This window comes from Parasteatoda tepidariorum, chromosome 10 (assembly GCF_982258835.1).
Source record: "Parasteatoda tepidariorum strain Cologne lab strain chromosome 10, Ptep-v5.0, whole genome shotgun sequence".
In the NCBI taxonomy this organism is placed as follows: Eukaryota; Metazoa; Arthropoda; class Arachnida; order Araneae; family Theridiidae; genus Parasteatoda; species Parasteatoda tepidariorum.
The window spans coordinates 54,021,087-54,035,050 of record NC_141764.1 but is presented as its reverse complement, the minus strand read 5'-3'; the positions used below and the strand labels follow the sequence as shown (position 1 = coordinate 54,035,050).

The 13,964-nt window shown below is 31.6% G+C and overlaps 1 protein-coding gene across 11 annotated transcripts in view; it reads right to left on the bottom strand.

The window, feature by feature from the left end:
* LOC107437715 (solute carrier organic anion transporter family member 74D) overlaps positions 1-13,964 on the bottom strand; it is a 262,945-nt gene that overhangs the window by 24,659 nt on the left and 224,322 nt on the right. For all 11 annotated transcript variants that reach the window (XM_087153593.1, XM_071184715.2, XM_087153594.1 and 8 more), the window contains one exon: positions 3,042-4,011. In XM_087153593.1, coding sequence (XP_087009719.1) covers positions 3,042-3,981 — 940 coding nt within the window. In that variant the 5' untranslated portion in view covers positions 3,982-4,011. The remainder of the gene's footprint in view (positions 1-3,041; positions 4,012-13,964) is intronic.

Genomic DNA, 13,964 nt, shown 5'->3' with positions numbered 1-13,964 from the left:
TATATTTGTAATTTCATAATGACTTAGTTTAAAACAAAAAGGTTTAACAGTGTTACCATTATAATTTCATTAATAGACTTCTGAACTCTTCATAATAGTTTGAAGTCATATTACGAATTAGAACAGTATTCTTAAGTCTCAGAAATTTCGGGAATATTACCAGATTAGGATAATAGTTACAAGAAATTTTTTAATAGCCTCAAAAAATTAAGCTCGAAAAAGAAATTAAGTACAACTAGGCCACTGTAGGGCAAAGCTGAGGTACAAATAGAGTGTATGGTACATTACATGAACTGTAATTACCTCCATTTTTTAATCACTTCCAAAGTTTATAGTTTGATGCAATTAATTATACCAACTGTTCATGATAAGTTTTTCAAATTTATGCAGTTGCCACTAAATTTTAAAAAACTGTTTTAGATCAACTTAGTTGCTTATTCTTTTTTTTTTTTTTTTTTTAAATTATAGAAACTTTACCACTTTTTAGTTCTGTCACTTTCTAGAACATAAAGTTAATTTAAATAAAAATGAATACCCATTAAAGTAATTATGATCGTTAATTTCTAAAATGTGGAAAATTGTTCATAAGTAAAATTTGCACGGAACTGTTAATAAAAAATCATTACCTCAATAGTTGTTCTTTACGAAAAAACTTTCCCTACAAATTAAAAATAGTATCTTAGATATATATAAGCATTGATTTACTTTTTTTTTCTTCCAGTTTTTAAAACTAACATTATTATACTGCTTTCATTAAAATGCTCGGAAAGTGCTGATAATAAGAATAATATTTATATTCAACCACAAATCAAACAAAGGAGCCGAGAAAATGCACAACACAAGTTGAACGCACGTGGAAAGGAAAACTGATGAAATTATCGACAGAAAAAAAAAAGCCGAACCTAGTCACGACATTGCCGACATTAATTTTATTCACGGAGAAGGAAACTGCGTCAAGGTCATGGTCGAATATACACAAGTGCAGAAAGTTTGTATATTAAAATATTGATACAGATGCTATTTTAGGCGCAATGAGATAGCATCATAAAATGAACATTTCATTCTTAAGTAAAGATAAAGTGAACTTTATTTGGCGCGTTATCAAGGGTATTTGAAGTTTGATAATTATAATAATTTTCTTTCATAAAACAATTAAATTAAAATATTTTACAATAGATAATCTTTAACCTCTGGCGCTAATAGACCACATTAATAAACTCAGATAAATTAGGGACATCAAATCTATTGATTTAAATAATATAATCAAAGAAATTCAATAGCAGGAGGAAGAAAAACAACTACTTTGAGAATATGGTTATGATTTCTGACATGTTGTTAAAAATTGGAATAAAATTAAGAGTAGAATCAATTTAAATTTATCCATTTTTGTTATCGTCTGAATCACAAAATTTAGATTATAATGAAATACTAAATATACTTGAAGAACTAAAGTACAAAAAAAAAAAAAAAAAAAAAAAAAAAAAAAAAAAAAATTATAGTCGAAAAGAATTAATACCTTTTCAGACTTAATGAGAAGCTCCTTATTCTTTCTTCATTAAAGAATCATTATATCTTCATTAATATCATGCGAAACATTTGTAGTTGTCCTTCGAATGCTAAGCTATTGAAAGTGATTCTAGTTTTCGTTTGTGTTCTTTAATCCAATCAGTATGTTAATTGCGTTATTATTTTGGTCTTAATAAAACACTATTAAACTAACATCACTATTTTTAGAAGCATCAGCTTTGAAATTCATACTGCATTATTAGTCATCACGTAAAATGATTGCTAATCTACGGCCTTCTTCATTTTTTTTTAATGAACTATCGTTTAAAACCGAATGATAATAAATCAGCAGGACTCTAAAATACCATTGAACACTGACTACGGAACTACAGAACACGCATTGAGGACCACAATTTAAAGTGTTGTCAAGTCTTATGCCTTACCTCAAATGTGTTAAATTAACTTATTAACACTAGAATGTCCGGAGCGGTTATCTTGACCGCATATCAACTTTGAGAGGTACTAATTCTCAAAATAATTAAACCAACTCACTTGACATTTGTGACTTCTCGGAACCTTTTGGTTTTTTTTAAAGCATTAAAGCAAAATTTTATTAGGTGGTATAATAAGTGCATCAAATTAAATCGACCATAGCTGTCAAAATGACTACTATAGATATTTGAACGAAATAGCACACTCTTTCTATTCCATTACTTATCTTTTTTTTATAAATGGCTCAAGCTCGCTTGAGTATATAACTCTGTACAAGTTTTTTTTTTCTTGCATAGATATCCTCTTCCTGTTCGTTATCGCTCGCCAACCTCCAGAAATTCTAACGCAATATTTTTTTTCTTCAGATCTCTCAGCGATATGCACTCGTGAATAGGGTTAGAAATTACTAATTCGTAATTTAATTTTTCCGAGGACTGATTAAAAGTTTATGCAAAATTCTAGTGTCTGTTTCATAATAGGTGTGACTTATGGAAATTAATGAACAGCTCAGTTGAGTAAACACAAGTTCCAAATTTATTCAAAACATGAAAATAGTTTTGATAAATTTTGATTGAAATTCTGTCTGGCTTTGGAATTTATGATCTAATATATTTGATTTATTTTAAGCAACTAGTGTATGAGGGAGATAATAAGAAATGTACTCAGCTAGTTTAACACATCGTTATGAAACTACTGGATTCATTACTTAGTAAGGGAAAAGCGTCACGGCATTTTTTATTTCTTATTTCAGTAAAATTGAATGGAAAATGAACCCAATTTTTTTCTTTGATAATATTTAAAATTTCTGTCATATAATTGAGTTTTTTCATTGAAACTATTAAGCTTTATTTAAAATAAAAGTATATTTTCTTATTTATTGAAGAGGACTTAATAAGAGTTTCGGTTAATATCTCCGACATAACTAATCTGTGTTACGGCACAGTTATGTTAATCCCAGAAATTAATAATAGTTATTTTTCCTAAAATAATTGTCCATATAACAACAAGTTATAATGCACACAACATAATTAAGGAAATCTAACCTGCATAGGCGGAACGTTGTGACCTGTTGAACATCCAGTTTTGCTGACTATTGATAAATAATCCTGAGTCGTTTCCAGAAGATTCTAATGAAGAATTTGATGACACCAATGACAATGGAAGTGCGATACGCAAGGAATTTGAGGGCAGATGTTTGATATGACAAAGTTTAGTTCTTAATTCCCTCATAGCAATGACCGAAGAATTTTCAAAGCTGGACATGGTTCTGACAGGACTATTTATGTCTCTAAACAAAAAATGAGGCACAGAACAAAAAAGAGAGGCTGTTCCAAACACAAGCATGCCGAAAGCAATCCATTTCGGCCTATGCCCCTGTCCACCATAGTAGGTGAGAAATAAAGCACCTCCAATTTGGCCAACTTCAGTCATGGACATGATCATGCCCGTAGTTTTACTCTGTATTTGATACAGTTTTTCTATAGTCGTCAGTACACTGACGAAGTAAGTATAGTACATGCCTTGAAAGACACTAACCAAGCAGAACAAGGCCAAAAACGCCTTTTTGTTGGCGAAAGATTGTAGCCATTGAGGCGTGAATGACCAAAGTCCACACGAGCGATCGGCTCTGGATCTGTCTACTACTCTAATGGCTCGTGTGTTCTCGAGCGATGACTGGGAATGCTTGAAGCAACATAAACTTTCTTTCACCAAGTCCAAGTGATGGTTGTTCTTTTCAATGTGCTGGCCATTTTTAGAGTGGCCATTGTTGAGATGGGCTTTGATGATGTGACTTTTAGGGAGACTGTTTTTGATGAGAAGGCTGCCATTGCAGCCGTTGGTGAGATTCTGTGGGTTTTTGAGCGGCGTGCCGTGACCATTGGAGGTAATCATGTTGCTGGTGTTTTGAAAAGAGGACTTTTCATCCAGAGTGTTTAAGCACGCTTTACAAGTCGGACCTTGTGAATTCTTCCACTGGTCCATTGATCAATTTAGATGTACGAAATAGACAACCTGAAAATTAAGAAAACAAAAGACTTTAAGATCAAGCAATTCAGAACACAAGACGGAAAATTATGTAATTTGTAAAAGATTTCCAAGTTTAATCCTTTAAACACACTTTAATCATGCTTTTAAATTGTTATAGTTGGCACTTTGTCAACTAAATGAAATATAGGAGATGATTATCTCTTAAGTATGCCAAAATAATTATATTCTAAAAAATTGACAAAATTATTTAGATTTAGAGTAATTATAATACATTGAATGTTTTGTTTCCATTTGTAGTGCAAAAGATGAATATCGTGACGTAGAAGTGACACTCAAAATATAAAAAAAATTTCCTTGTACGGGCGTACAATCCTAATTATGTGGGCATTTCTTTTAAAGAAAAAAATTTAATAGCAAATTTTACTGAGATATAAAAAAAATAATCAGTAGTCTGACTGTGTTCAAAGTTTAGGTGCGTTCGCATACTTAGAGCACAGTATTTTCCCAGAGTGGTCGTACAGTTGGGGCCGTTTTTAAACTTGCACTAATAGAATTCACAACTGAATAATTTGTAATAAAATTTCACATCATTCATATACAGAAAAATGGAATTAAAAAATATGAAAAAGTTGTAAATTCCATTTTCTCAATTTTCCATTTCCAACATGGTTTTTTTCCCCTTAAACAAATGCATAGATATACATAATAAGTTTAGATGTATTATGGGCTGCAGATTTGCAAACGATAGGTTATTTGTGGTAGCTGCCGTTAGCTGCTTTTGTTGCATTTACGAACAATATTTTTAAAAGTTTTAACAACGTTTTTTTCGTAATTTGCAAATTGGCACTTACAGAATTATTTTTTTAACTTTAAGTCTTCAATTGATATTTTAAATAAACAAAATGATATATCCAATGATCAATTTAGAATCCGTGAGAACGCAAGAATCCAGAAAACAACATTGCTGTGCTTCAGTGTACAACTTACTAAGCTTATAAGTCTAAAAATACATTGGATGTTTCTGTATTTTTATTAACTCAACTTTTTATCAACGCGCAAGAGAACAATGGTGCGAAGGAGACCTTCGGTTGTTTTTAGTTGAATGGAAACATCCCGACTAAAGCGAGTCATACAAATATAGTGATGCAAAGCTAATTAAAAACAAAATAAGCGAATCCTATTATCGAAGCGTACAAGAATAATATGAAATCACCCGGACTTGGAAAGATATTATAAGCCCGCTAACCTCTATTTTCAATCATATTTTACATTATATAGGATGGAGACAAAAGGCCTTAAAGAACCTCACAATAGGAGCCAATATCTTTTTTTCATTGTTATATTTGGAGGCGACCTTAACCACCACGTTATCTACATACGCATAGGATGCTTAAATACGTGCATCAAGTAAGCAAGGTCCCTTTACGTAAATAGGTTAGCGCGTAAAGAACACAAACTCGTTTTCGTCTTCGGAACAAAATAATTTCTTATGCATAGTAAGCAAATCGAGGTGGATGGGAGAAATCTGTTTTGAGCCACCCCATCCAGCGGCTATGTGGGATGTGAAAGTGTGTCACTGTGGCAAGACAATGGTCATGCAGCAATTAGATCAAACCTGACCCAATAAGGTTTGCGATACCTGGGTCAGTCGATGGCTGAGGCCAGGGTTATCAGGTCACTTTCCTAAAGTTGATTGTTTAACTTCGCTATGCATATTTTTGCATTGAATATAAGAAGAAAAAAAGTAAAATGCGAGTCATACGTGGCTCAATATAGAAGTTGAAATGCCGATTTGTAAAATTTTGCAGAGAATTCGAAATCTTTCATGTGAAACTAGTGAAAGAAGAAAGAAAAGTGAAAATCTTTCAAATCAGTCGTTATAACTCAGAAATGTTTTTTTTTTTTCGTTTTCAAAGTGACAAAACTGTCAAAGGTGTCAATGGAGGTAAATTCTAAAAATGTTTTCAATCAGCTTTATTTAATTTTAGAAAATTAACTGATGTCAAATATTTACTTTACTGTATAAGGCAGGGTGCAAAATTTCCAGTTTGTCATATTTGGGGCCGGCGAGTAAGTTTTGTCTTGTAAAATATTGTCTTTCCAACTACCATATTTTTTCCAGAGTTTTCTGTGGAAAAAAAAATTAAAAATGGGGAGTAAGTGTTTCCGACTTTAAGAGGAAGATTTATATACATCACTGGAATACTGAAATATATGTTTTTGTCACTTTGAGTTGGCATCCAAAGAAAAAATTCTTGACTTAACAGTGAAAAGTGTTCAGCAAGTTTAACAAACTTTCTAAAAATTATAACCTTTGATGCTATTCTTCAGTTTTTAGTTCTCACATTCTTTTACGGTTTTAGCCACTGAAAAGTTCTTTAAAGTACATCTGTTAAGATTTTTAAGCATTATTGTTAAACTTGGTCTAAAACTAAAATCTTTCCTTTAATACTAGGAAAAGATATTTAAAAGGGATCGGGAAAATATGGCCAACGCGGAGTGAACAATCTTATTAAATAATGAAACAAAAAATTGCTAATTAGAATACTAATAGGAATAATAATGAAGTATTACTCGTATTGTCTTGTAACCTCAGAAACAAGGTAAAATATATGTATTTTCGTGATTGCGCAAACTTTAATGAAAACTATTTACAATAAAAACAAAGCATTAACATTTTATGGGGCATGTTTCTAAATGAATGTGCACATTCAAAAACCAACATAATGTTGCATCATATGCTTGCTTTAAGGTTAAATGACATTTGATTACAAGGAAATAATATTTTATCGTCAGGAAAAAACATTGCTGAAGTGAAGTTAATTGATAAGCCTAAATGTTTCACTAAAATAATAATAACGTGACTCAATATATCCCCAAAAAAATTATGCATACGACAAAAGCTTTCTTAACTTAAATTGGAATTTTAATAAATGTTTTTGAATTTTAAAGGTCAAAGCTGACATAACTTCTTCCGTGAATGGATCATTAGGGCTCAAGTCAACTCACTTTTGCAAGCGATACTGTATAATTATTTCGCTAAAAACATAATTTGCAAAGACACTAGTATAAAAGTTTTTTTTAAAACCACTTTCCCGTAAATAAACTCAGGTATTTTTTTGAATCATTAAAAAAAATATTTTCTACAACTTGAAATTTTGAGTTACGGCGGCCAATATCGAGTTGTGTCACGTGCAGCAGACATGAATCTTCAAATTTTAATAGCGTTTTATAGAGTTAACCATACTTTCCAACTTCGTCAAAATAATAGATCTGATCTCATCCGTTTTTCAAATCATTTTTATGCAGGTAAAAGAATTCTCAAGTAATAGTGGAATCGTTTACGATCTCTCTATTTTTAAATTTTTAATCACGTATAAAATTTTATTTTTTACTCCAAAATTGAAAACAAATTCAACTTATGATGCTTATAAAGCGTAAAAATAAAGACATGTAAAAAAGTATATGCTTAATTCTAAAGATTTTGATTATCTGTAATTACATGGCATAAAAACTATTTATTCGGTTAAATTTAAAACTTATTTTTTACTAAAAGTGTGGTAATAAAAACTGTATTTTTGAGAACTAGAATTTCCCTTAAACCGTTACCATATGAACCAAAAAATTACGAAATGAATGGTTTAAATAACATATATTTTGGTTTTATTATCATAGAATTATGCTTTTTTTTTTCTTCTTCTTTTTTTGCCAGTAATGTTATTAACATACAGTATGGTAATTTTACCAGAATTTCTTTTCTCTGTGTAGACCTAACTGAAATTGAAAGATTCGCATAAATGCTGCATGCTACTTTACGATGTATCGGCCGCTGCATCTCCCCCACTATCAAATTTCTCTTAACATCATTACAGAATTTTAGGCTTCTTAAAAATGCAAAAAATGTAAAGGCGATTTTTTGATAAGTTCAGAGTTGTCCAAACGTTCATTAAAAATAATTATAAATCTACTTTAACACATGACTGTAACGTTAGGTCAAAAAATATCTATTTCACCAAATTAAATATCGATTTAAGTCTAATTTGTTTACGTTATGGGGCCTTAATAGTAGATCAAACAGAAATTTGAAGATTCGAATATATATGCTGCATTTTACATCACTATGTATTTTCCGCTGCATTTCTTCCATTATTAAATTTTTTCGAAAATCATTACTGCAATGCAGAATTTTTACGTTTCTTCCAAATGTAAAAAAATTTTAAAAAAATTACCTTCCAACACCAACGAGTGTTACGCCCCATCATGCGTGTGTATTACGATTGTTGAATGGTTATTTGTTTTGTATTGTATCAATGTATGTACAGATCAAAATTCATTAAAATCGGCCCAGAAGTTCTAGAGATAATCGACCAAGTCTGCAAACTCTCTTAATTTCTTACACCTGGATAGTTCTCCAAAGAAAATATATCTATTAATATTTAGCTTGTTTATATTATATCATTAGAACTCAAGCATGTTTTACATTTTCTAACAATGTTGAGAAATTTGTCTTTTTTTTCTGAAAATGAAACTTATGAAAAGGAATCAAGACTGTGCCAGCACCGACGTCGATGAAGCATTTTAAAATTGAATTACGATTCGTTTGAGATGTCATTGTAAAATCCAGACGGAAGAATATGAAGAATGTTCTCCTCTAAATTGTCTACCTCTTTACTTCCCCCTTCTATTTTTCTATTTATTTTCTTCGTGCTCATACCCCATGAATGATTTTCCGCACTCAAGCTTGAAAACATTTCCCACATTAGTCATAACAACTAAAGGCAATAACGACGAAGAAGTCTGTTGTTCCAACCACTACAACTACTCGTATTTTTCAATGTCAATAATTTGTTAGTCGTAAGAATGTCGTAATGCATTTTTGTTGCGGTTCGGATGTAACAAAGGTAGAAGAGAAAAATAACAACAATTGTGGCGTTATTTCTGAAGGATTTTTCATTTTCTACATAGTTAACAAATGATACCATGTAACAATTGGGTATAACTCGAATTCAAAGAATATGATGAGACGGAGAAAAACGTGTCGAATTATAGTGGCTTGCGCCGAATCACAATTTGGACCAACGTAGACAGGAAAAAAAAGATGAAATATGATTTATTCAAATGTAATAAAAGTTACGGTGTTGTGTAAATAAACTGTATAATAAAATGAAAAAAAAGTGCTTATTTTAATGGAAAGCGTTTTTATATTAAGCGCATATTTCAATATGAAGTGTATACTTAAGTGTATTCATATAAAGCGTTCATTTACATGCGAAGTGAATTCATATAAAGCGTAAATTTAGGTGTAAAGTGTGCTCATATGAAGAGTCATTAAATGTAAAGTGTTATCTTATGAAATGTATAATGAACTGCAATGTGTATTTAAGAGTGAAGTGTACTCATATCAAGTATTTAAATAAAAAGTCGTGCTCATACTACATTTTTTATGATAATTTCGGTACTGTATAAATAAAATGCATAATAAAATGAAAAAAACGTAAAGTATTTATTTCATTTGCTTATATTAAGCGTATTTTAAATATAAAGTGAATTCATGTGAAAATGCAGATTTAAAAGTATATTCATATGAAGTGTATACTTAAGTGTAAAGTGTGTTCATATAAAGCGCATATTAAAATGTGAACTGAATTCACATAAAGCGTATATTTGAGTGTAAAGTGTAATCCATATAATGAGCAATTATATGTAAAGTGTTTTCTTATGAAATGCATTATTAAATGCAATTTACCCTATATAGAATCGTTAGATTAACATAATATTTTAAATCCATCCGTCAGTTAATATCAGCCCAATATATAATTGTCCATTTTACCCGATATTTTATAGCCATTTTACAACCAATATATCGGCCCTAAATAGAATTGTTGTTGCCCAATATTAAAAGCCATTTCAGGACCAAGAATAAAAAATCTAGGTATGCCAATATTGGTCCCACGGTGCATGTTCACATAGGATCCATCTTGAGCCAATTTTGAGCCCAACTGGGGCCAAGGTAAAATTGTTGCTAGGATTAGTTTGTTACATCAGATTACTCATTTTTAAAACAATAGACGTACTAGCAATTAAAATTTAATACTAAAGACTCTTCAATGAAACCATGAAAAAAATCCCCTCATTGGATATTTTATGTAATATTTTGAGCGATTATTGCACATGTAGGTATAGACATTTAATAACAAAATTTTTTTTCACTGCCTTTTGCCGTACTAATCGTCAGCATGTAATAAGTAAATTTTTAAGAATAGATTAAATTATTAAGACTTTTTTTTAAAATCAAATAGTGACTGACGCTGAAAATTTGCGAATTTTAGAAAGAGATAATATTATTTTCGTTTATTTGCATTATTTTTATTCAACAAAGAATTCTATCGTGACATATTGAATACGAAAGAATGAATCCCTAATGCAAAGAAAAGATGTATATTGAAAAAATATTTTTTTTATGATATTTTTGTCAACAAAATTAACCGAACAGTGCCTGTTCCCCTATTTTTAATTGAACTTGAAAAAAACAAACTTTTAAATTTAGATATTTTCGCAATTTAAGAGAAATTTATTTCCAAAAACAGAGAATTTAGTGTCCTGCGTTGTTTATAGCTCTTTCTTTTTAGACACTTATGTAATATTTTTACAGTCCCTTTAAGCTTCTTTAATAATATGGATTAATAACAAACATAAACTTAGGAGATAAATTAGTTTTAAAAAAATCATTTATTTCCCTCACCTTAATGATACATTCTCAAAAAATTCTATTGTAATTTAAAAACGATATATCTAAACTCTTCGAATGAATTCTAAACAACGAATATAAATTTCCCTCAGGATAAAGAGTAAAAAACTTCATTGAAAAACTTAGACATTAATAATAACAAGTATTTGCATAGCCTCCATGAATCTATAATAACGTGTCACAACTATGGACGTGCCATAGCATTTATTAGGCCGATGCCGACTAAACATAATTTCCGCTTTGATTGAAACGTCACAATATGTAGAACAAACTTTTTACGACTCACGCGAGCTTCGTAGCATCCCTTCCTGGTTCATTATCTCTTAACCCCTGTCTTGAAATTTCCCACAAACCTCAAATCCGGGATTGAATGAAAACGTTCCGGCAACGCCCATGGTTTAGTATAAAATCTATATACACACCCGTTTGGTTTCATTTCTACATCAGCTTTATTTGCAACACCTGTGCTTGTCAGGGAGCTCCCGACTTACGACATTTTTTTCTTTCTTCCTTTTATTGTATCTTCTTTTGGAACTTTGTCTTACTCGATGGATTTGTCAGAACTCGAGTTTAGTTGCAAGAATGACTATGAGGTTGAGGAATAGGAGTGAGCATTCGTCTCAACCGACAAATTAAAAATATTAAATACAGAAGAACTCCTCTTAAACTATGCAATTCAATCTATGTGCTGGTTAGACTCTGCTTAAAATGACTTCGGATTGGGTTCGATTCACAGCTGGGGCTGTGCTAAAAGCTGGGTGTCTGATTGATTTGCACTTTCTCCGATCATACTTTAGTAGTTTGGAGTTTAATGTTACGCTCCCTGTGGTTTCGGAGATGGAAAAATCCAAGAGCGGTTGAAAAACAAGGTACAGAGATTAGGTGACAACTACTGAAATTTGGGAGACATTTCCGTATCGTGATCTGCTGCGCCAACTACAATCGCCAAGGCGCCAAACACATTTTAAACAAATTTAAAAAAAAAAAAAAAAAAAAAAAAAACATGCAGAGATTTGCCCGGGGGTCGCTACGAGTCGACCTTTAGAATTGGTCCACTTCTGTAATGATTTTTTTTTTAAATTTTTATTTTTTTTGTTTCTCACGAACCGCCAACCTGGAAATCGCCAAGACTTGGCGGTTATTTTGCCGCAGATCACGATTTGGAAATCTTCCAAACATTTGCTCTCCAATCTAAATTGCTACATTGAAGAGTGCGCATCCGCCAGTATGTCGAGTGTGACGTTAAACCAAACTTTTTTTATTTCCAATGACCTGCACAATCGGTCTTGCCAATGAGCAGACTTAGTGCGTTCTCCAGAGGTGGTATCCACTCTTTCAGGACCACCATAATGGGTGAGATACCGTTGGTCATGTTAATTTGGACGTCTAGTTTCTGCCACACTAGATGGCAGCACCGAGACTCTATTTGGATGCTAAAGTGCACTAGGAATTTTAATCTTGCCGAAAATGCCAAGAGCCAATAAGGCACACCAGGGATCTTTTACATGCCGCATAATCATACGATATGGCGGCTGAGGATTTTCTGCATCCCGAAAATCCTGTGTCTGGGCTGGGGGATCGAATCCGCAGACTTGGGGTCAGAAGGCCGACGACAAACCAACTGCGCCACCCAGCCACTCTAAACCAAACTAAAAACAAGGATTTCAATCAAGTATTTTAAATTTTGAAAACGATCAAGTTAAAGAGCACATCGCTTCATACAGGACGTGCAAAATTTTGAATCGTGTTTTTCTGTTACGCCAAAGGTTTATATGCAAGAGAAGAAACGAATATCTTAATTCGTCTATTGCTTAACCTCATTTGGAAGATGGTGCTTATACACTTCACAGAATAATCATTTAAAAATATCTTCTCTTATAGAATTTTTTTAATTCCATTTTTTTACTAACTCAAGTATTGACGTTAAACTGTATAGACCCATATCGGATTCGCAGCTTAAAATTCTTAAACCGACTCTAGAAAACAATGGAACTTATGCATCAAGAATAGCGAAAAATTTCTTTACTGACAGATTTTTTGAATGAAAGAAAGCAACATTTGCTTAATATGATGAAAGATGCCACGGACTACCTGATTTCAAGGAAACTTAACCCATGATCAACTACCATTTGGGATATTTACGTCAATATTGAGACCGGTGTGAGCTGTGAGCCGTATACGGATCAACTTGCTTTTCGTATTTAAGTCAGTTGGAGAGGAAAGTAAACGGAACTTCCACGATTAGTGCCATTACAAGAAAACTTTAATCCATGATCTTTCTATCACTGATAATATGAATGTTAACTGTGAGTTAAATGGAAGCGGGTAAGAGTATATTAAATCAAATTCAAAAAATGTTTCTCTTTATCAAATCTGTGCAGCTCTAGTGCGACGTAAATAAACTATTACTACTATAGCAAATCATCGGTGGACATATTTTTTGTTGTGTGACATATGTTTTTCTCTTTTTCAACAGTGGTATGCTTCCTAAATGAGTAAGAACTAAGTGAGTAAAACAAAGAAATGCTTTAACTATGTTAGTGAGAATTAAAATTAATAATTAAAATTAATATTATATTAATATAATATTGCTATTAATATTATTGCTATTAAAATTAAATTATTAATATTAAAATTAATATTATTGCTGAAAATTTTTTTAATTCAAAAAATATATATATGAGGTAACATACTTTCATTATACTAGGACAGGTTTCTAACTCAATTTCGGGTAGCATGGTCACAAAAGGTATATCTCTAAATTTTCTCCAAAACTAAAAATTAAATACCTTCTTTTAAAAACGAGTATTTTTCGCAATTAACTCAAGACAAAACAAGGTAACACTAATCTAATTTACGAGTCCAATCAAGCTATTTTATCTTATAAATAACCCGACGCAGGCCTAAAATTTCGAATATAAATAATCACAAAATAGATTATTTGATTTTTTTAAAAACAAATCTTACACTTTTGCATCACTGATTTCAAATCTGCAGTCAGTTCCTCTCTCCAAGCTACCGTTTTTTATTAATTAAAAAATCACATTTTTAGTTACATTTTTGTCGAAATGTACAGGTTTAAAAATGCGATATATGTTAGTGGAAGTTGGATAAATGTTGCATAGGAACCTATGCCAAGGAAATGTCATCAAACACCGATAGGGGGGCTTTCTTATCATGAACTGTTTCTTCGTGTGCTCTGACCATGTTATGATAGGGAAGAGTCCCT